General features: G+C 39.0%; 1 protein-coding gene across 2 annotated transcripts in view; it reads left to right on the forward strand.

Annotated features, from left to right (window-relative positions):
* Positions 1–807: 807 nt before the first annotated feature.
* MDFIC (MyoD family inhibitor domain containing) overlaps positions 808–23,145 on the forward strand; it is a 51,191-nt gene continuing 28,853 nt past the window's right edge. Inside the window, exons 1-3 of one of the 2 annotated variants that reach the window (XM_075081102.1) lie at positions 839–947; positions 1,119–1,247; positions 12,340–12,471. In XM_075081102.1, coding sequence (XP_074937203.1) covers positions 1,136–1,247; positions 12,340–12,471 — 244 coding nt within the window. In that variant the 5' untranslated portion in view covers positions 839–947; positions 1,119–1,135. Of the gene's footprint in view, positions 948–1,118; positions 1,248–12,339; positions 12,472–23,145 lie in introns of both variants that reach the window. The other variant, XM_075081103.1, reaches the window with a different exon arrangement.

Raw genomic sequence — 23,145 nt, forward strand, 5'->3', positions numbered from 1 at the left:
AGCGCTACAGCTGCAAACCCTGTCCAGGCATGAAAGCCTCCCTTTCAGATTTCTTTTTTTTTTTTTTTTTTTCTTCCCTCTGCTTCCCTATTTCTGCTTAACGAGTTTCGGGCTCTTGGGGGAGTTTCCGTGGCTGGAGGCCCGGTTGGGGGCAGGGAGCACCCCCACCCACCCCCGCGCCGGCCCCGCGGAGCCCAGCCCAGCCCAGCCCCGCAGAGCCCAGCGGAGCCCAGGCGGGCGGCAGGACCTGCACAACCGCCGCCCGCAGCCGCGGCCAGCGGCAGTGGGATGTTTCATTGTCCGGAAATGATGGAGAAGGAGTGACCGTGGCGGCGGGGGGGCAGCGGGTGTGAGCGCCGGTGTGTGCGCGCCCCTGCCCGGAGAGAAGGCCGGGGGCGGCGGGGGGCGGCGGGGGGCGGCGGGGAGCGGGAGCGGCGCGGGGAGCGGCGCGGAGGTTCCCGCCGCCGCCGGGGCACGGAGGAGGGCCGGACGCCGCGGCGGAGCGGGAGGAAATGCGGAGGTAGGGCGCGCCGCGCTGCCGGCCGGCTCCGCCGCGGCGGACGGGCCCCCCCCCCCACCGGGCCCCCGGCGCCCCCCCCGGCGCCCCCGCCCCGCGGCCGCCGCCCCCCGGCCCCGCGGGTGCTCGCCACGGGGGGCGGGCGGCGCGCCCGCTGCCGCCGCGCCGCAAAGTTGCCGCCGCTTCATCGGTGTCCCTCAATCCCTCGCCCTCGAGCCGTGAGTTTTCTGCATAAAATACATTAACGAGCCCTTTCATTTGCTTGTTCCTTCAGGGTCGCGTGTTAGTTTTGTTGGAGGGGGGTGCAGGCTCTTTATTACTCGGTGAGAGAGCTGGCAGATGTCCCAAGTGGGAGAACCTCTTCCTCCGGGGCCTGAAGGGCCAGAGCAAGCTCCGACTGAAAACAGCTCTTTGATCTCTCTCCCTCGAGGTAAGTTGCTTTAAAGTTTCTCTGTAATTGTTGCGCCTTCTATTTGAATGATACGTTTACTGATTTGTTTTGTGGGTTTTAACCCCTCTTCTCTTTCCCCTCCCCCCGACCTCCCCTCCTTGGTGTAACTCTGTAACGCTTTCATTTCCACCTCTTTATTGTTTTAACCAGAAATTCCTATGTAGAAAATGAAAACAAAAAAAAAAAAAAAAAAAGAAGAAAAAGAAAAAAAAAGATGCACTGATGTCAGCACCGGATCTCAGTGCTTGAAAAACTGCAGTCATTCAGAGGCAGATGCTGGTCATTAAAAATCTGTTTCTTGTTTCTCAGCGTTGTGTTTGTGTTTAGAGCTCTTCCCTGTAACGCTCTCTTTTCAGGTGTTGCAGTAAACTGAGAAAGTTGATCCAGGAGCACGAGGGTTTTTCAGGTTGGAGGTCACTTAGCTCTTTTTTCTTAGATTATTCTGTGATGTTGCAGCTAAAACCAGTTTCTCAGAGTATTAACTTGTTTCGTGTCAGCTGTTCAAAAGGTTGTTTAAAAGTACATTCATCTTAAAGATAAATTCTTTAAGTTATGTCTTATTTGCATTTGCACAAAATACACTGGTATTCTGGTCACCTTCACCTAGGGAAGTTTGACAAGGTGTGTTGTAGGTTATCCTCAAAATAGGGAAATATGTTTTGCCTCTTGAGTCCTGGTCTGTGAAGGTGAGACTTAATTTTTTTTTTTCATTTGCAGCTACAGCTTTGTTTCCCAGAATTCTGACAGGAGTTTAAAAAGTCTCTGAAGAACAGAAAAATAAGCTTGTTCAAAAACTGTAACTTTATTCATAAGTGGTTAACTGGAGCAGAGCCTGGTAACACAGTTGTGCAACTGTGGATTAAAGATGCAGTCTTGGTTTTGTAACTTGGAAAATCAATAGCTGTGTGAAATCAAAGCTGAAGACTCATTTGAGAAACCAGAAAGCATCCGTAGCTAAGTGAAAAATGTTCTGGCAGGGTAACATATGAAATTGGCTTATACTTATCTTATTGTTGGTTGTTTTTTTTTTTTGTCCTAGAGAATGACTCATAACTTCTAAACAGTAAAAAATAATAATAAAAAAATATTAGATACAGAAGAACAAGCGTGCAGAACTGCACTGGTAGAATCTTTTTTTTTTTGCCAGAACTGTCAGTGTCTGTGATACATATTTATTTTCAACGTGTTGATTTTATTTATCATGTGATCAAGTGGCCATACTGGTTAAATTCTGCATGTAGGCCATACGTTGCAGTTACTGAAGTTGTAAGTCAGTGAACTAACTAGCCTGGAAAGTGGTCTCATTCTTACAGTGCCACTTTAAATTGAGTTTTCACTATGAAATAAAGTCTTACCTGATTCCATTTTGTAAGATTTTCAATTCATGCTCTTCTTTTTATGAAAAGTAAGGAAACAAATAGTGATCCGTCCATGGACAAGTTATGTGCAGAAAATCTGAATGACACAATGACAGCTCACAGCTGTTGAGGTGGAGGATTATAAAGTTACTTTCTTAGGGATCGGTGAGGTAAAAACAAGTGTAATATATTGATTCAGGTTTGCTCACTGGCCACACCTTTCAAGGCACATGCTCAATTTTAAAGCATATATATAGTTAACAGAAAGACAAGGCTGTTTTATTTTTGCAGAATTCAGCATTCAAACACATAATTTTTATTCTAATGAACTTAGATTTAAGGATAACTGTGGATATTTGTTGCTTTTTTCTAGCCTAAGTCTGTTGGGGAAATGGGGGTGGAAAGAGGAAGAGGTGAGTTCATAACGTTTCCAGTCTATATTCCAGCATTTCTGTTGTCAGCTTTGCAGTGTGTGGTTACAGGGTAAGGTAGTCCAGATATTCCAGGACTGAAGATCTAAGATAATATGCCTGGGACTTTCAACACCCCCTTCTCTTTCTATACTACCCCCAGGACATCCAAAAGTGCACTGACTTCTCTAGAATTTGGCGATAATTTTTAAAGCTGTGGTTGGAATTCATATTATTTCTGGAAATAGGCTAGAGGTATTTGGAAAAATCTGCAATAATTTGAAATAATTACTACTTTACTTAGACTCGCCTCATCATATTTATGTGATGACTCCATATATTTACAGTGAGATAGTTGAAATCTGTGTCCACATAGGAGTAAAGATTTCTTAATCAGAAAAAGGTGGCTTATGTTTTATGTATAGGGAAGTATTCAGTGCATTCTAGAGAGAAAGAATTTTTGATTGGTAAGAGCACACTTTACTATGCTCTCTACATTTGTTTAACTGGTCTAGATATCTTATATCCTAGAGAAAAAACTTCTCTTCTCTAGCTCTGTGAGGCATAATGAAAAAATCCTTTTGCTCCTTTTGCTTGCTATTGTATACATTCAGATGCTGAAGCTGAATTGTATTTTTCCATGAAAGGAAAAGAGACTTCAGTTGCATTTTAAATATTCAACAAATAGCTATGCCACAATCTAATTAAAAGCCAGACAAAAGTTATAAGGCTTAGGTAGATCGCAGGGATATACATCATCTGTGGATGTGGGTTGAGACACAGTTTGGCCTACAGATGTGGCATGCTCTGGCTTTCGCAACTCAAAAGAATTTTTGTGAGCACTTTAACCAACATGCTCTCTCAACATCTGCTCTGTCACTGTTCTTCCTTGTTAGTTCATTGCTGAATTAATGCATAAATATTAGTGAGGTTATTGAACTGTGCCCTTCCACAATTAGCGAGCTGTGAGAGAGAGCAAATGAAATCATAGCATCTTTTTTTTGTGGCAATATCAACACTCAGCTTCAGACTTTAAACCATTATCTGTGCCAACGGAGTCTGCTGCTCTAAGGTACAGGCTACATGATGAGAGGTTTAACCTAATTTCGGCAAACCTCTAGGTAATTTTTGCCACATCCTTCCAAACGTGTACCTCTACTCGTGCACCCTTGTTCAAGATCCCAATCTTGCCATCTCTCTTCTCCTGTAGCTCCACAGGCCTTGGAATCAAATGATGACTACTACTACCTATGTGCTGTGTAATGTAGTCTGTGACTAGTGTCATATCTATGCTCAGACCACTTCAGTTTGGCTGTGATCAAGTATTTTCTCCACTGGTAGGTCCTGAAATAACGTCCCTAAGCAAGGAGTGGGACAACTAGTGACTGTTAGCCTCTCTGCTTTAAGGAAAATGTTTCATATTTTAGAGGTTATGTTGTAATTATTGCCTGGACTATGGGCTATGGGTAGACTTTTCATTAAATCCTCTGCATTTCAGTAAACCATGGGATGCAAGAGAGAAATTCAATGAACATGGAGCTACATTTAGAGAATCAGGCCACACTTTAGAAAACTTAGGACTATCATCTATAAAGTATTTGGAATGCTTTTACCTTTGTGTGTTGGTGACTAAATGTAACTTAGAATAACAAGTGAATAACATTTCTCTGTCTCAGTTTAGAAATAAATAATAATAAAAAACATATTATGAAATTGAGACTGATAATTGCACTTCAACTATAAGAACTTACTAGTAGCTCTTTAGATGATGGAAATCCACTAGAATTTATTCTTTTTTAATGAAGTGAGGGAGGAGGATGGAGAAGTCTAGTAGAAATATTAAGGGTCAAGTTCTGTAAGCGACTGTTCTCTCTGGTGCAAATCATGTCACTGTTGCTGGATGGAGATGCAGTTCTGATCTGGTGTCTGAAGAAACCATGTTCAGCACTAACACTTCCATTCAGAAAAGTCCAAAAAGCGTGTGCTCCTTTTCAAGACTGTGATTCAAATCTCTCAATCTTTTCTGTGGTTAACTGTTTTCATGATGAGGAGCGCTACAGGAACGTGCTACCTAGATGGGATGGGGTGACAGGACTTACTGCAGGGAATGTTTGGACATTCTTGAGGCAACGATGATTACTATCACCATAATTATTGCACTTTACCGGCAGTTCCTCAGTGTTATGAGTAATGGATTTTTATTTTAACGGTTAACCAGTGCACTCAGATTGCTCAAACATACCAAATACTTCTCTATATTTGTGTTCCTACTTGCAATCTGACAGGAGCTGAGTGAACCCGTGTTAATTTGTTTCGTTGCTGTCTGTCAGTACTGAGGCATTTATTGAACGTTACTGACTAAAATAGCTAAAACTTTCAAAAGTGTCTAACTCTAGTTTGTCATAATAATATACTCCTGCTTTCAGTTTCACGTGCATGCTGTTCCAGTAAAGTGACTCATGTCCACATGGGTGTGATAGACTTGTATTTTACAGAGTTAACTATAAAGGTCTTGCATCAAATTTGAAATACTTTTGTGCCATCTCATAGGCTAATTTTATATTAGAATAATTCTTTTCAAATTCCATCCCAGGGCCTCAGAAGTTAGACTTTGTTTTAAACACTTGTTTTTTTCCTAATAAGTAGCATCCAGCGATGGGTGTGTTATGGTAGCGTTTTCATTTGGATCAGCAATGCAGTTTTGAAGTGAACCTCCTGTTCGCCCCCACTTTGGTGTGGATTGTGGGGTGATCCTGGGGAGTGACCTGGATGGATTCCCTTTGGGCAAAATAATCTGAAAGATGCACTGCAGGAATGTGCCTAATGCACTCCAGCCACTAATACCTTCAGTCTTTGAGATAAAATCTGAGAGCTAGTCCAAACTAGAAAGTCCCTGGAACATGTATAACATGGAATGTGTCCTTAAAATCAACTCCTTCACTGTACAGGCCCACTTCTGTTGGCTCATGCTGTTGCTAATGCAGCCATAGCCACTGAGTATTGCTTAGCACTTATGTGAAACTAGTTTTGTTCATCGTTGGATGAATGACATAAATTTATAACTGACCTCATGACAATTAGTGTGATTATTTGTGAAAAGAAGTTGTCACTTATGTATTTGAACTTTTTAATGCTTTTAATATTGCAGTGTACCTATTTGCATGTTGCTATTAGTTTTTAATTTATCATGACTGAAATTTGTCCAGGGCTGTCAAACTTGTAGTACATTCATAGTTGTTCCATAGCTTCCACCTGGAAAATTCTGTGTAAGAGCTTTCCAAGAAGTTCAGTTGAATTGCTCTAATTTTAAGCGACTGGTTTTTTTCAGTGGCATTTTTTAGGCTGTTGAAAGTAGCAATGAGACATTTAAGTGAACGCTACTGAAATAAAATGAAAACAAATTAGTTATTTTAGTTTTAAAACAATCAAACCTCTAAATAGAGGCTTCCAACTCCATAATTTGTGGATTATCAATAATAATTAGATTGTACAACCAGTCATTAATACAATGAGATCTTTTCAGGCAAATCATAAACTGGAGTAGGCATTATGTTACACGAATAGGGCAGCTGAATGTACTTGTTATGTAAAATGCCTAAAAGTTTTAGGCATTTCATGAAGTAGGTGGTGGGTGTTGCTGTTAATGGCTGCATTGTGAAACCTGGTATTATTGCGGTTCCTTTGTGTTATTGTTGTGAACAGTGGAATTTTCGGTAGGAAATAGCATCCTCAGTGGTTCCTTGCCAGCGAGGATATTAACGAACAAAGGAAGTGCTAGAAATGCAGTGTTTGCCACATGCTCTTCAATCCCTCCCAACTGCTGTAGGCTTGGGACAGAGAACTGTTTTGTTATCTTTCCTTTTGGAAACATTCTTCAGCTTTTTGGTTCCTCACAGATCTACTTTTGTGTTTGGGTTGGTTTTTTTTTTTCTTTTTTGTAACTTCTCTTCGCTTTGAACGACAAAATTCCATTTGGGATGGTTGGAGCTTTGCATATGTATGCTTAAATCTGCGTCTACTTGTTCAGGGACAACTCAGGCCTTCTGAGGATTTATGTCTACATCCCAGCAGCTGAGTCAAATTTAGGTGACTAAGTAAGCTTTGCTCTGTGCTTCCATCATTCTCTGCCCCTAAACAGTAAATCTGTTGGACTGTTCCTGACTCTGCATTTTTGGAGGTCACAATGACTCCAATGTGCCAGTCCATTTGCTTGTCCCTTGATGAGGGGGATACACTAAGGTTTCCAGAAGCTTTTTCCAGCAGTTGATTTTGCTTTACTTGTTATTTGGTGCTGTCTACCACATTGCTGGTGAACAGAAAATGAATGCATCATAGCAACAAAGGCTTTTATTGTTGCAGCAACAGGATTTTAAACTCCTTTTACATCCACAGTGTCCCTATGTCAATAGACAAACTCTAAACCTGTTTCTCAAGACCAGTTTGTCGTGTTGCTAGTCAAGCACTTTATAGTTCACATGCTTGGAAGAGATGGCTGAGTCAGTATATAGGCTTATGTGTCATCTAATGAATAGAAATCAGCTGGCAATCACGCTCTGAGGACATACAGCCCACTTAATGTGGGCACTTGTTTTCATTTTTTTTGCGGGTTCAGAGACTATTACGTAGTTACTGGTGCATTAAGGTGTGATGTCACATGTGAACACACCGAGACCCATTTCTGAGTAAACTCGAGATGTAGCAGGGCGCATGTGGACAGCTGGAGTGCGAATGTACCAATGGACAAGCACTTGGAGAAGGAGAGTTGGTTATCTGTCAAAGACAAGCTCTTTGAGGTGTGTCCTGCAAATGCACATCCAGTACCTGTCTTTTTTGCATTTTGTATCAGTTTTGTGTATTAATTCAATGTCCACTCTATGTTATCATACAGGACGATAGAATAAATATAGCTCTGAAAATAGGGCTACTTCACTGGGGTGAAGAAATTTTTAGGAATTAGTTTGATCGATATCCCAGCACCTTTATAAAGGCATAGAAGACAGGATTGGAAAGGACCTGAAGAGATTCCCTTGTATACTATTCTTGCCTAACTATACATAAGTCTTTCTTGACAATTCTGGCTATTTGTTACATTTTCTTTTTGATAGGGCTGTTGTAATAGTAGCCTTCTTGCTGACTCAGACTGCTGACACTATTCTCTTGGTGGAGTCTTGTAAAATGTATTTGTCATGATACAAAGAAATGTAACCAGAGGCACGTATTCCAAAATAAAACAGGAGTTAACAATCAACATTACAGTAGTCTCAATGCTGAAAACAAGTTTTGATGCTATGAAATGCATGTATTGCTGTGTAATTTTAAAAATAAATATAACAAGATTGTGGTAAAATGAATTTATGTACTATAAAAGTGATTTATATATACTTTAATAATCCCAAATTACAAAAAATTAGGAGTTAACTTTGTTCACTTATTTAATGAAACGGTAATATTGAGAAGTGATTAAAATTATAATTTTTTTCACTAGAAGTGGCTTACCAGTTGTCTGTAATATAGATATGATTTGGGCTGTTAACCATCTCAAGTATATACTTTGCCAGCATGTTGTTTCTCTCCCTTATTTAAACCTTAAAGTTGCATTAACCTCTACACAAATAGTTTGTGCCCATGCTTGCCTTCAGGATAAATCACAGGGTGCTCTGTGTGGGTGTCACGCCCACAGGGCTTTTGGCTAGAAGCTTTTCAGCCTGGGGACTGCTGTTAGTCTAGGAGAGGTACAGAGCCACACAGGTTGCTAGTTTGGGGGCTGAACCATGGTAGGTAAGAAGACTATGTTGCTTTTGTGACATGACCTGGAGTAACTTACTGTGGTTTTGAAGAGAGATTGGATTTCTTCCTCAGCACTGCCAGACTCAGAACATAGTGAGTCTTTTCTTTCCATTATTTGAACTGCTAAGATGAGTATCTCTTTTTCTTCTTGGCTGTCAGTTTTGGAGGTTAGTCACATGAGTGTACTAAAGAAAGGAGAAGCTAAAATACTACGGAAGTATTACATAAATATTCTTAGTTAAGCTTGATTAGAACAGTTTATTCAAATTTATTTGAATATGCAGCAGAAAAGAGCCATACTTGTGTATGGCCAGATCTAGCCATTAGTATTTGTACCAGCTGTAGGCTTTATTAAAGCTGCTCTGCCACTAGCATGGCACATCAGAGAAGATTAAGGTCATTGCGTTGATTCTTACTGGACTCATAAATACGTTATCTTTCATAAACTACTCATCACTATTCTTACGCACCTGACACAAAAATAATGGCATCAAAAAACATGGGCTCAAGAAGTTCTTGGGGCTGTCTTCCTGTGTGATTGGGTGTAGTTGGTATGTTGCAGTTGCACTTCTAGAATAAAAAAAGAAGTTATGATCCCATCATCAGCTGTTTATTATAAGGGAATAATCAAGAACTTCCTTTGTACTAAAACTGAGAGCTAGTGCACCTTCAAAAAAAATAACTAATCGGGACACCAGTATTTATCTATATTCAGTGTCCTGATGCATCAGAAGGGATGTATGAAAATAAACGTGGGTTAAGGTCTACTTTTTCTAAAGCCTTATTGTACTAAATCTGGCTAGAATGGAATTAATTTGCTTCATGGCAGCCCCTGTGGTGCTGTGTTTGGGATTTGTGACTAAAACAAGGTTGATAGCGCACCAGTGGTTTGGCTGTTGCTGAGCAGCACTTGTGCGGTGTCAAGGTTTACCCTGTTCCCATGCTGCCCCCACAGCGAGTGGGCTGGGGGTGGGCAGGGGACTGGGAGGGGACACAACCCAGACAGATGGCTCAGGGTGACCAGAGGGATATTCCATGCCATATAATGCCACACTCAGCAATAAAAACTGAGGGGAGGAGGTTTTGGGGGAAGTAGCCATTGCTTAGAGACTGGCCTGGGCATTGGTCTACTTGTGGGAGGTGGTGAGTGACTGCCTTTGCATCACTTGTTTTGTTTTTTCTTCCTTTTTCCTTCATTTATTAAACTATATCTTGACCCAGAAGTTTCCTCACTTGTGCCCTTTTTGTTCTCTCCTCTTGTCCCGCTGGGGGCTGGGGAGGGAAGGAGTGGCCGTGTGGTTCTTAGCCGCTGCCCGGGGTCAGCCCACCACACCCACAGAGCAGCACCTGCCAGGAGATTAGCTGCTCCAGTGGGTAATTCTGGAGTGCAAAGAAAGACACCAAATACATGTTTAATGGTATAGGTCTCTGTTATACGCATTCATGGGGAAGTCTTCATGTGAATTAAATGGATCAAAGAACAGAAACTCATTAATGTTAATTGTTGTAAACTTCCTGTCAAAATTGTTTGGGGTTCAACTGCAATATTGTTTTCTTTGTTTGCGGTTTTTTTTTAACCTCTTTCTTGTTAACTGTTAATATCGTTTACATAGTTTTGACTGGCCATTTGACATATCCAGCTAAAATAAGAAAAGTAAACGTTAAAAATATGCATGCAGCCTACATAGTAAAAAAAAAAAAAATCAAGAAAAGATACTGAACTGAAAACAAGCAGAGGAAAACTAAATCTGTGTGAATAATGATGACTGTATTCTGTTGTCCTTCAGATTTCTTGGTTAAAAATATAATCTAGAACACTCAGGTCCCCACAATATTAACGTTAATGTTTCCTTAGAGCTGTTCATTGTTTACTACATGAAATAGTAGGGCTCTGCAAAGTTGTATCCTGTACAGGAAAATTGTACGAATTCTGCAGTTTTGTACTACCTCTGCCGGGTAGATATTGTTGCAATCTTGGTGCTGTTACAGCAGAAAAGTAATTTAAGAGCAAAATCTCTTAAAATAGCTCATTTAAGATTACTCTATGTGAAAAGCAGAGTGCTTTTACACTAGCTCTCTCCAGGATACTACTTTTTTTGATTCAGTCTATATCACGGCACTTTTCAAACACTTTTGAAACATAATACCTAACTGCACCGGCAAAATCATCATCCTTCAATACAGTTGGATTTGTATCTGATAGGTATCAGGTAGAAATAATTTGTATCTAATGTCTGTCAAAGGGGTTGAAAAAATCTGGTGGTTTTTTTTGGATAGGATGAGTATCTAGGCGAGATTAAGTCATTAAGGCAAGATGCAAAACTCATTGAAGTCAATGTATATTTTCCCAATCACTTCAGTAACTTTATGGCAATCCCAGTGAAACAGTTTATCTCTGGGTGGGCTTGAGGAAATATTGACAAGTTGTTGAAGAAATGGTGGTGGGAAGGAGGGCTGAGAGATAAGTACCAGGGAGGTAGCCGGGTCAGATATTTCAGAGGTAGAAATTAATACAAGGGGAGCAGCAGTGCTTGAAGGCACATGCTACTATACGTACAATATGGCATATATTATTTTGAGTGATGTTCAGTGCCTCAGTTTAATAGGGTGGATAACAAAGGCAGAAAGTTAGGATTTAAAATCAAACTGCTCTTGGTTACATAAAGAAACTAACCTTTAATATGTCGCAGTAGCAGTAAGTGATTTTTCTGTGTCTCAGGGCCTGAATCATTGGTTTACTAGAGGATACGGTATTGTTACATTGTGATAAGTGGTTCAAAAAACATTCTTGTTTGAAACAAATAAACAGAGCTAACAGGCTTTTCAACAGTTGCTCGTTTAGATTTACTGTAAATATTAAATGATGTACATATACTCAGAAATACTCGATACTGAGAATATGTAGTGTTCTACAGATCCCTAGAGTAAGTGATATAAACTGATAATCTGTCACTGTGAATAATGAACACAGCAATTCCAGATTTGGAAATGTTTCCTTGAATGCCGGTAGGAAAACCTGTAGCAATCAAGAACAGAAAGATTTTTGTGTGCGAATTTGAAAGCTGTCACTTACCTCGGTTTGAGCAAATGCAGGTGTGTGTGTGTTAACTGGTGAAATCATCAAAGGAACAAGACCTGCTATCTCATGAAATAAACTTAAGAATCCCTCAACTAACCTTACCATGGACATTTCCCTGCATCTTGCATATACTTGGAGAGAAGAAATAATTTGTCCTTTCATCATAGGCTAAACATTGACTTTTATTCAGGAATGGCTTTTAAAAGGGTGGTTTTTTGGATGAAAAATAGGTAATTGTGTTATAATAAATTTTCTGAATTTCTGTATTAATGAATTTTGAAGTTTCAATATTTGTCTTTAATTATACATTCAATTGTAAATGGAACAGACTTCCGTGGAATTTTTGTGGCTTTTATATGTCAGAGCCACATGTACGTGGTCAAAAATGTTTTTTCTTGTGTGACAAAGCAATTCATATTTTTATCTGAACATTTTGTGGAAGGTAACTAAATATACACAAACTCAGCCATAACTTGTTGTTACAAAACCTGCTCCATATTATTTTGCATGATTAAACACAGTATGACTGAAAGACTTTCTTAAAGAGGAATTATTTTGATCTGGACAAGAAAAATTAAAAATGAACTTTATCAGGAATTATTTCTAAGGAAACTACATGAGATGCTAAGACAAGTTCTAGTTTATGCTGTCTTGTTTTTAATTTTCTAAGATGAGTTTTGCTTACATAGAGGAAAAATACCATAGAAAATAATATCTCAAAATTTCTTTTGACTTAGAAAAAACTGACCAAGAGAATATTGCGGCAGGAGATAAAGACATAAAACAGCCTTCCAGTAACCAAAGTATACAACCAGAGATACAAGACCAGTCCGTCTGGGGAAATTGCACTGATGGTGACCTCATCAGAAGTGAGTATTTCCAGAACAAATTGCTGCCATTTAGGCTTGCTTTCGCAGTGTAACGGGATAGTGCCTGTTGACTCAGTTAAATGTGTGTCAAATGCAATTGTGTTGCAACTATAATGCATGCCTACCGAATTTATTTCCCAGAATGACTTGTGTCAGCATGCATAAGCAACGAGTTCAAAGACAGGTGTGATTTGAGTGGTGCAGTATAATATAGACCTCTGTAGCACCTACATGTTAAAGCCTTAATGTTACATTCTTCTCTTATCATTCATAATGGGATCTGTATATTTAGTCAGCACGACTGCAGTATGCAACTGTGCTAGGTGTCATTGCCTTTGATTTCACAGGTTATACATTTAAGTGGCAGAGTAAACTATGCTGAGAGCAGTTGCTTCCAGATACACTGAGTACTGGTCAGAGGTTTGAAACCTAAAGTAGCTAGTCCTTTCAAAACTAGAAGAATGCTGTAAGACAAGGTTTTAGGCCTTAAGTGCTATGGACTTGTGGGTTTTTTTTAAATCGGTTTTTACAAGTCTACATTCCTAGTGTATGTCTTGGATGTTTTAAAACAAAAAGGTATGCAAGATTATTCCCATATTTCTGTCTTGAATTGAAGGTCATATGCTGTCCAAAAGATCATCCACAATTGCACCTTCCTGAGGCGAAAATATTTCTGTTAACTGCCAGAGCTAATACTCCTTTAAAATTCTGTGAATGCTTGAAGGTTAGTTACTCAAGGGAAGGGCAGCATGAGAAACTGTTCTCTAATTATAGGGTGTATTCAGAAAGCAAATGGACTAAATGCTGAGTGGTGCTCCAGGTCTCTCAGATCGTTGTCTGACCGCACACTTCAGGGTCAGTCTGTCTTTACATTGCACATGTGCTACATGATACACAGTGGGGTAAATTCATATTTCTGAACCTGCTGTTGCTATAACTGGTGATTTTCTCTAGAGCTATCTGGGGTTTTTTAGGTTTTTGTTTGTTTGTTTGTTTGCTTTTTAAACCTTATCTATACAATCAACTTCTCCTGAACTTTGTGTTAGCATTTTAAGTTCTTTTCAAACCTTAGTTAATACTCTTTTATCTAAATAATGAATCCCAGGAAATATGTAAATCCTTATTGCATGGAACAGTTGTCTAGATCCTTTACAAGAAAACTTGAATTTATCATGTCAGATATTTATCTAACAATTTAAAAATAACTGTTGGGGGCTATAAAGAGGAAGAATTTTCCTTCACAGTTTGAGAGTTTACCTAATTCCAAAAGATCATTATTTTAGACCTAACTATCCCTGGACCAGCAATTGCTATGTGCTTGTGTTGAGGACATGGGAAGGTGCATATGACATCTGCTGCTTTTGGAGTGGCCTACTTCTCATTCCCTCTTCCTAGAGGCTTCCTTATTGGCAGACCCATGGGAAAGCAGATTTATTTGGTAGCAGTTAGCAGCCTGCATGAACTGTGGAGGAAAGGGCCAAGGACAGCAGGGTAATGCTGTGCTTCCTCTTATCCATTAACTGCAAGGGCATACTGTAGTCGCCCCACTGGGGAAGTGGGAGAGGAGAAGGTATGTTTTTCAAATTATAGTAGAAATTGCAGCAGAAGGTGCAAGTCCCTGGCAAAGTGACTTGACCGTTATATACAGTTGTATGTCTCTGTGATGAGAGTGTTCTCTGTTGCTGAATTAAAAATGTAAAAGGAAAAAGGGAAAAAGATAGGATACAATTCTGAGTATAATGTACTGCTCCAGTATGCATAACTGTGCTCCTCCTGGAGTCACTAGTAGTTTTACTTTTGACTTTGTGAAAAGCAAGTTTAGGTGAAAGCTAGAACTTTCTGAGACTCCTAGTCTTAATGATTATTGAGTTTTGTGTAGTAGTGGCTCTATTATGAGACATGTTTGAGTAGCTGCTATGATGCAGTCCTCTCTCTGTTTCAAATTAATGCTTTTTTAAACCTTTAAGGTCTTCTAGATAGAAGAAACAAAAATGATGAAATTAAAGCAGCTTCTTTTTCTTCTTTTCTTTGGGCTGTGGCTGTGAGTAGGGAAGTTTGTTCTACTTAAAAGAATTGAGGAACAGTATTTGACTCAGTTACAAGTACTTCTTGTAGTTTGCAGAAATCTTACAACTTGATCTACCTCGTAACCAGAGTTTGAAAAATAGAACAAGTAGAGCAAAGAGAAGCTTGTTTATCACAAACATTACTTAGGTATTTCATCTTACGTAACAAGTATGATACCTCCGGATGGCTGTGATTCAACCTGATCTATTACCCCACTAAACTAAAGTTTTCAGAATATTGTATATTAAAAGAAGCTTGAGGCTGGAAATAAACAGTGTTTTGATCATTACAGTCTATTTTAAAATTATTTCTTTTAAATTTTTTAGAGAGGGCATACTTCTGTTTTCTCAGGCATAACAACCATTTACCACTATCCTAATGATTGATTCAGTTTCTTTTTTTCCCATACAGATTGTTTTCCACCCTCACAGCTGATACATACTCTATTTGTGTTAGCCTTAGTTTTCACTTTATAAATATTTCCAGTGTTTAATTTCCAAGGTTTTCCTTGTTTGCAGCTGTTTTATCCTGCTATTCTATGGAAGTAGATTAATCAGTTTTATTGGCATACCAACAACGAAGTCCAGTGTTAGAGACTCTGTAATGACTTCACTATGCATGATTTCTCTTTTGCACTTGTGAACTCAGTTTACCAGGTGTTTTGGTTTAGCCCCAGTCAGCAACCAAGCACCACGCAGCCGCCTGCTCACTCCCCCCTGGTGGGACGGGGGAGGAATCGTGAGAGTAAAAGTGAGGTAACTCATTGTTTGAGATAAAGACAGTTTAACAGGTAAAGCAGAAACTGCACGCGGAAGCAAAGCAAAACAAGGAATTCATTCACTACTTCCCATGGGCAGGCAGGTGCTCAACCATCTCCAGAAAAGCAGGGCTTCATCACGCGTAACGGTTACTTGGGAAGACAAACACCATCACTCCAAATGTCCCCCCTCCCTTCTTCTTCCCCAGCTTTATATACTGAGCATGACATCATATGGTATGGAATATCCCTTTGGTCAGTTGGGGTCAGTTGTCCCGGCTGTGTCCCCTCCCAGCTCCTTGTGCACCCAGCAGAGTACGGGGAGCTGAAAAAGTCCTTGACCAGTGTAAGAGCTGCTTAACAACAACTAAAACATCTCCACATTATCACCGCTGTTTCCAGCAAAAATCCAAAACACAGCCCCATACTAGCTACTACAAAGAAATTTAACTCTATCCCAGCTGAAACCAGGACACCAGGCAACATCAATAAACTAAAATGCTGCCCCTGCTTTCCACAGTAAGACATTTTCAGTTCACCTTGCCCTGCCTTTGCAGTCCTTTTCTCAATCCCCCTTTTTTTAATCTCTAGATTATGAGTTTCCCCCAGATTAGCCTTTTCCCCACCTCCTTTGGAGCATCCCTTCTCCCCCCATGTGAAAATGTTCTTAATATCCTGGGTAAATGGGTAATCTTATGGGAAGCTTCAGCCAACGAATTAATCATTTTTGAAAAGAGCTTGACAGTCACGGTAGAGGAACATTAGCTTCCAGTGCACCACTGCTTCAAAAGGTTACTGTATACTGAAATATAAACAGGGGAGAGCTAAATAGGAAGCAAATGGTTATATTACCTTTCTGTATTAATTGTTCATGCACTTGCATAACTATTACTGAAATACTGTGTTCAGTTGGAGAAGGGTCAGGGGAGAACCACAAATATCTCAGGAATGACTGGAGCAGTTGAAAACATGCCTTATTGTGGAAAAACTCCTGGAGTTCAATCTGTTTAATGTTAACAAGGAGGATAAAGAGGGGCTTGCCGAGTTCCTAAGAAGCATGATACAGCAACAAACAGAAATTTGGTAAGACAATTCTTCAACTGTAGCAGGCAAAGGGAGAACTAGATTTAAGGTCTGGAAGTTCAGTTAGACTAGAAATAGGGTGTACATTTTTTAAGGGAGTATTTGAGAACAGGAAGAACTGCCAAATAGTTGGTGGTTTTAGGTGTGTTAAATTGGCTTTACTCTTCACAAGGTGGCCATTGCTATCCATATCCTCAGTTTTGAACCTGAGTAAGGGAGAGTCTCTTTCCCATAGTGATTCCCCCAAATTGGGATAAGCTTAGGTTTTTCATCTCGTTTATTCTTCAAGGCAATGTTGAGACCTATTCCTTTCCCTTCACAGACACACACGTATTTTGCATTTTATTTCAGTCTGCAGAGGTTCTCTTTTTCAAGAGAACCTTAGAATGCTTTCCCTTCTTATTCAGCAGTGCATTTTAAATATCTGCAGACAAATTCTGCCTATTTTCACTGTATGATGGTGGCCTGTAATGGAGATGTTCTGCTTCTGTTATCACTCACCTTTGGTAAGTGAGGAAGAATGAGGTTAAAACATGCAGCAGGGCTATAGGAATGAAGCCATAGAAGTTTTTGCTGCTCCACATTACCACAATGCCCTGCTTTGTTCTTTGAGAAAGGTTGGGTGGTTTTTTTTCCCCCCACTTAGAAAAAAAAGGCTATAAAGGTGGATTTCAGAATATTTAGCCAGAATTTTTACAGAGGGTACTAGGTTATTGTCAGTGTGTGCTGTTATGCAGGGGAAGGAATGTTTAGGAGGAAGAAAATGCCAGTCTCAAACACTATTTGCTTGTGAGGATTTAATCTCCTTTCCAGTTCTCAAGCAGGACCTTAGCTATGTGATATTTAAGAAAACAAAAAACATCTACCATAGATTCAAATTTTCATGAATAATTGATTAATAATAATCCAATTCTCAAGATTAAATACCTAAAATATGCCCGTGTTTTACAGATAGAAAGGTCATTGCTATCCATCATTTCCTAGCTTCAATTGCCTCTTTCTCCTCCATGAAACACCCTCCTGATAAGAATGGTTCTTCAGAGAAAGGGATGCTTCATTCAGCTCTGTAGGGATTAAACAATTTTTCATGTTCTTGTGCCCACTAATTTATTTACTACATTCTTCTTTATCGTGTTTTGTTTTATTGAAATACAAACCTAGATTTTTTTATACTTTTGTTTTATATATTTTTATGTTGACATTTTTACTTTACGTGACTATTTAATTTTAACATCTGGAGATTCCCTTTTCCTACTGGCTAAGTGAATGATTTCCATGGTTTAAAATATGCAGTTTGGGTTTGGGACTTTTTTCCCAACAAGAAGATGATAATCTGCTGTTAGAACTGTTCTTTTTGTTTGATATTAATCCATATATCTTTTCTTAGCTAATTTATAGTGCACAGTCATCTTACAATTACTGTGATTTCAGATGACTGTTTATTCTGTCTAAAAATAGTGCAAAGTGCTTGAGATAAGTGGTTCTCTTCAAAGCTAGAAAGTATGACAGATACACTCTTCTTGCAGTGTAACTGAGTGTGAGTACAAAAATCGCACAGAGTAGATTAATGGAAATGATTAAAAATATATTGCTGAGTCTGAAAGGTGTATTCTTCTAGTTACAGAAGTGATTTCTGTACAATGTTCCAAATATACCAGGTATTCACTTCATGTGGCTGTGAAAAAATTGTAAGACTATGAATGAACAAAACCTTAATCAGTTCAATACTTAAATACGGGAATGCAGTATTTGATATTTAGATCCTTCTTTAAAAAAGATAAATCTTTGAGGAACTGGGCAGTAGAAGTAATGGAGGTGTGAAGGACCTCCCTGAGAACCTCTTTGCTGGAGAGATTCTAATCCTTTCCCCAGCAGCCTGTGTTATTTCTGTTTCTTCCCCTGACCTGGCAGATCTCCCACTACTTCAGTTCCAAAAGTCCTCAAAAAACTCCTTTCATGCCTATTGAGGAGCCTGATGGGTTTGTAACTTCTTCCCAACCAGTTGTAAGATGGCTGACGACACGTGCATTTTTGAAAATATTCTCTAAAAATACTGCTCATCAGCTAGTTCCCTTAGCACAACACAGGAGATAAAATGTGATATATAATGTGATTATTATAAAAGTTTTTTACTGGTTTTGACTGGAAAAGAGTTAATGTTCTCATAGCTGCCTATTGGGGTTACACCAAGGCAAATTTCCGGCTACTGAGTAGTGAAATACCACTTTGATTCTATAAACTAGAAAAAAGCTAAGTATGTTGTACGGCGTATTCGGAGTATTCATGCCAGTTGAGATAAAACATTTCATAAAGGTGGTAGTGAAAATTATACTGTTTAACAAAATTTTGCAATTTAGTTGGCTTGAAGGCAGGCCAGTGTGTTGTGCATCAGAAGAACTAGGGCCTGTGAAAGACCCATGGATTTACTCCTACTGATGGTGCACCTGGTAAAGCTGAGGAGAAGAATGAATAACAGTGCTCTTGTAGTAGGCTGAAATACAAATGAGAAATCAGAAGTTCCTTCTATCGGGATACGACGAGACCAAATGCCTTCAGTATTCCAAATGAACTAACCAGAATGGGCAGCTGGTGCACACGTATGCAACGGGAGCTCATGTTCGCTACTGTTTATCTGAGTCTTGATGATTCAGCTGGGGTTGTTTAGATTTCCCTCCCCCTTTTTAATGGGTAATGATGATGAACTCTTTCCAGTCTCTGCCTGGAAGACTTGTGAAGAAAGATAGGTCTTTTTTTGCTGGAAGTGTGTCCATCTTCTTGCCATTTTGATTTCCCTTGGGAATTTCTGGGATCAAACCTCTCAGCTGAGACAATTTTACATCCAAGGAATTTCATACCTCATTGTTGCGCAACCATAGCATTTTCATTTAATTTTCATTTAATCCTCTCCAGGGAAGAGAGGCATTTTCACAGCTAGCTGTATCCTTACAGTTACAGTCTCTTCAGAGTTTAAGACTGGGTCTTTGGCATTTACAGAAGTTGTCTGTGGAATGACCCGAGAGTCACTACAGTTAGTAGTCCCTTACTTGTAAACAGAGCTGCTGTGGGGTGCAGATATTATCTAAGTAGCCTCTCCCCTTCCACTTGGTTGAACGTTTTGAAGCAATGCAGTTAATGATGGACTGCGATAGGTGAGGAATTTGCATACTCTGTGGTGACTCCATGTGGAGAAATAAACTTCTTGCTGTTGTTGATCCACTTAGAGAACCGCAGTCAAACTTCAGTGAGAACTTTAAACTGCAGCAGATGACCGTAAGATAGATGCGTGTATTCTGCGTATCACTAGTAGCCAGGATTACCTGGAGCCTTTCATTTTCTGTTTTACCTTACTTCTGACTCTCAGAACATCATCTGAATTTATGGTCTGAGGCTGAGCAAGCTTGGATGGCAGTAATCATCAGTACCAGACAAAGGTGAAATTCTTCCAGTAACGTGAAGATTACTGTGCTTGCTGTGTTTGAGCCTGAAGTAAATTGTATCTTAATTTAAGAATATTTTCCTTTGTTGTATTCATACTGTCTCAGAATTAATGTGCTGTTTTGCCTAGATGGGAAAGACTATTTATATTCTTTTCCTCATCAGTTCCTCGTATAGGGTAAAAAGTCCAATATATTTGTCGTGGTTCCTTAAAGAGAAAGAGTAATAAAACTCTGACCACATTCTACGTGAAATATTATACTACAAGACCAATGAGTCAGTGTGGTTTCAGTCTGCTATTTTCAGTACTAACGGTATTCAGGTAGCCATTTTTAGCAAAGAAAACACCAAATTACAAAGTGCGTGAAAGTATCGTCATACAAGTCGTACTTTTAGGAACCTGTTTTCTGGCAAAAATGTCTTGAACTTAAACCATGGCAAAAATTCTCTTAGATTTTCTCTTTTTGAATTTTATTTACATTTGGTGTTATGTGTGTGGAATGCTTAGAGTAAGCTTTTACAGCTGAAAAGTAGTACTGTATGTTGTGTGTATGTCAAAATAATTAAATTCTTCAAAATTTAGAGAGCCAAAACAGTTTTTATTCTTTTGAATTTTGTATTTACTGATTAAAAAAGTGAAAGATGAAGAGACGCTCATGGTCACAGCAGGAGGCTTAGTTAAGTAATTATGGTTAAACATTTTTCTTCTTTAAATAGCTATCCAGAGGAAAGGTCTGAATACTACTTACTTGTTCTGCATTCTGGTGATATCTGCAATGCAAAAGTACCCACAAGTACCTTTCCCTGAAGGTATTTTTGTAAAGGACAAGGTAAAACAGGAGCCTATGACTTATTTGTGTGTTTTTGTGATGGTGGTGGTTTTTTGTTTCCCCTTAAAAAAAATTCTTCACAATCGAAATGCAAAGGATCCCTTTGAAAAACATTCAAATGTCAAACATCTGTGGTCACTCAGGCTATTTCTAATAATGGTTTGTTAACTCATTATACTGATGAGGTAGGCCTCCAGAAATATTGTGGCTTGATTTAAGAGAATGATGAATTATTTGCCATGTGAACATTAACTATTTTTAAATGAACTGTAGTTTTCTGCAATGTGAGAAACCTGTTTTTGTATGGAGACTGCACTTGAAATTTGTGATAATGAAGTGCAAACCCATGACATTCTAACACAAGAGCTTTCAAATTCTGAGTTTTATGTCTGGACCCATGAAAATTAGAGGCTTAAATTTTACTTTTAAACTTGTTTCCCTCAAATTCTATGTAGTATCTCAATTATCATGTTTTTACTTCAGTCTGAAGCTGTAAATATTATGACACTTGTTTAGAGAAAATGGTAAGATTTAGCAATGTTAATTACAGCAGAGTTTTAACTAAGACTATTTCCTGTGGCAGAGGTTCCTCAGGTTTAAGTGAGTTTTACTGATTTACAGCTCAGACTTCAGGTTGTATAATGTTTGCATAAAATGTTATGAAGTTTGCTTTTGAGACTAGTCAAGTAGAGCAAACTGTTAGGCAAGCCTATAAAATATGTGGCCTATGAGTCAGATTTGACCTTCAGGGCAAGTTTTTGCCCCTGAGAGAACAGCACAAGCCGTTTGCCCGTTCCTTGGTGGTGAATTCCTCATCCTTCTTCAAAAATAAAACCTCTTAGCCAGTTAGAAGGCATGTGCCTTTTCCCATCTCCCTTCAGTAGATGCATATTTTAGCTGCATTCTATAAAGTCGCTAGCTGAAATAAATTTCACATTTTAACAGAAAAGCAATGGAAGATTCTTACACTGTCCAAAATTGGCGGTAAGAGCAGTGTCAAACCAGAGTGAACATCTTTTAGGTCTGTACATTTCAGAAATACAAGAGATTAGTGAACAATGCTCCTTTTGCTTGAATTTCTAAGAGAAGGAAACGTTAAGTCTTGGTGAGAAGATTTGGGATCGGCTTGCAGGGAAAGGTTTATTTGACTGATTGAACTGAGTTTTTCATAGAAGTGATATAAAAAGATAGTTGGATGGTGAAGCAGGATATGGAGCTAACTTTGGGTACCGCACATGTAGTTTTCATATATATAATTCTATTAAATGACCTCAGCTCATTTAACAATTTAGTATTTCCTAGCTATTTGCTATGTGACTATGACCTTATAAAGTATTTCCCTGCCTCAATATATATTCTTTTCACTGTGTGCTGATGTTTTAGCAATAATAGTCACTATCATATTTATAATGTAAAATCAATATTGAGAAATATTTTTATATGGGAATAGCTCTCTCAGCGGACTATACACTAACCACTCTATAAAGTAGCTAGCAGTGTATGTTCACGCATCTGAAGGAGTTATAAAGACCTTTCCTTAAAGATGAAACATCTTTAAGATGTTTCATAAGAGTCTTCATCACCCATTCTGTAAACTGTTTTGTGTTGGATCAAGACTCAGAAACTTGAAAGTAGTGTGAATTTTATATTTACAGCTAATAAGACAGTGTTTAGCTTTTCAAAGATATGAAAGGGAAAAAACCAACACACAATACCATTTTAAAGGAGGAATTCTAATAGAAGTTGCATTTTTTTCTCCCTTGATCTTCCTCATTTCCTTCAACTGTTTTATACTTTTCTGTCCACTTGATTTTCTGTTTCCCATCTGTAGGGTAGTGTTACACCTGAGGAATCTTTTCCCTACCATTTAATTGATAAGCTCAGTTTTAATTTTAAATATATCACTGTTTGGTTTTGACTGTTGTGTATTACAGAGAATCAGCTACTCTAGCTCTGTGAGAACAGCCTAATGGAGAGACCTCATTTGCTGTGCTGTGCTGCCTCCTTGAACAGCAGAAGCTGGCAAAAGCTTTCTTTCATTAGCATGTCTACATCCACAACAGGGATTCTGCTGGGGTAGCTGGAACAGGGCAAGAAGTTTAGCCCTCATTATCAATATTTTGTTGGATATTTGTGGAACAGGTCTTTATGGAAAAGGAGAGAAGGCTTGTTTCATTAGCACAGGGAAGGTTCCTGTAGAATGATCGACTTTGCTCTCAAAATTTAAACTTAGAGTTGGCAATCCATTTCATAGTGACTATAATGGAATGGCATTTCAAGGTTTTGATGATGTATAAAAAATCCTCTAGGAATTGTGGTAATTTTGGAAGAAAATAAAGAATATGGATTGGTGATACGGTAGAAAGAGAAGTGGTGTCTGTCGTGGTGGGGTCAAAGCTGTAGGAGTGCTGAAGGTTTGTTCTCATTCTTAATAAATTGTGCTGTGTCCTCTTTCCCATATTTATTTTATAAAGTAAAAAGAGAAAAGACTGACCCACCCCT

The sequence above is a fragment of the Phalacrocorax aristotelis genome, chromosome 1, assembly GCF_949628215.1.
Source record: "Phalacrocorax aristotelis chromosome 1, bGulAri2.1, whole genome shotgun sequence".
Lineage (NCBI taxonomy): Eukaryota > Metazoa > Chordata > Aves > Suliformes > Phalacrocoracidae > Phalacrocorax > Phalacrocorax aristotelis.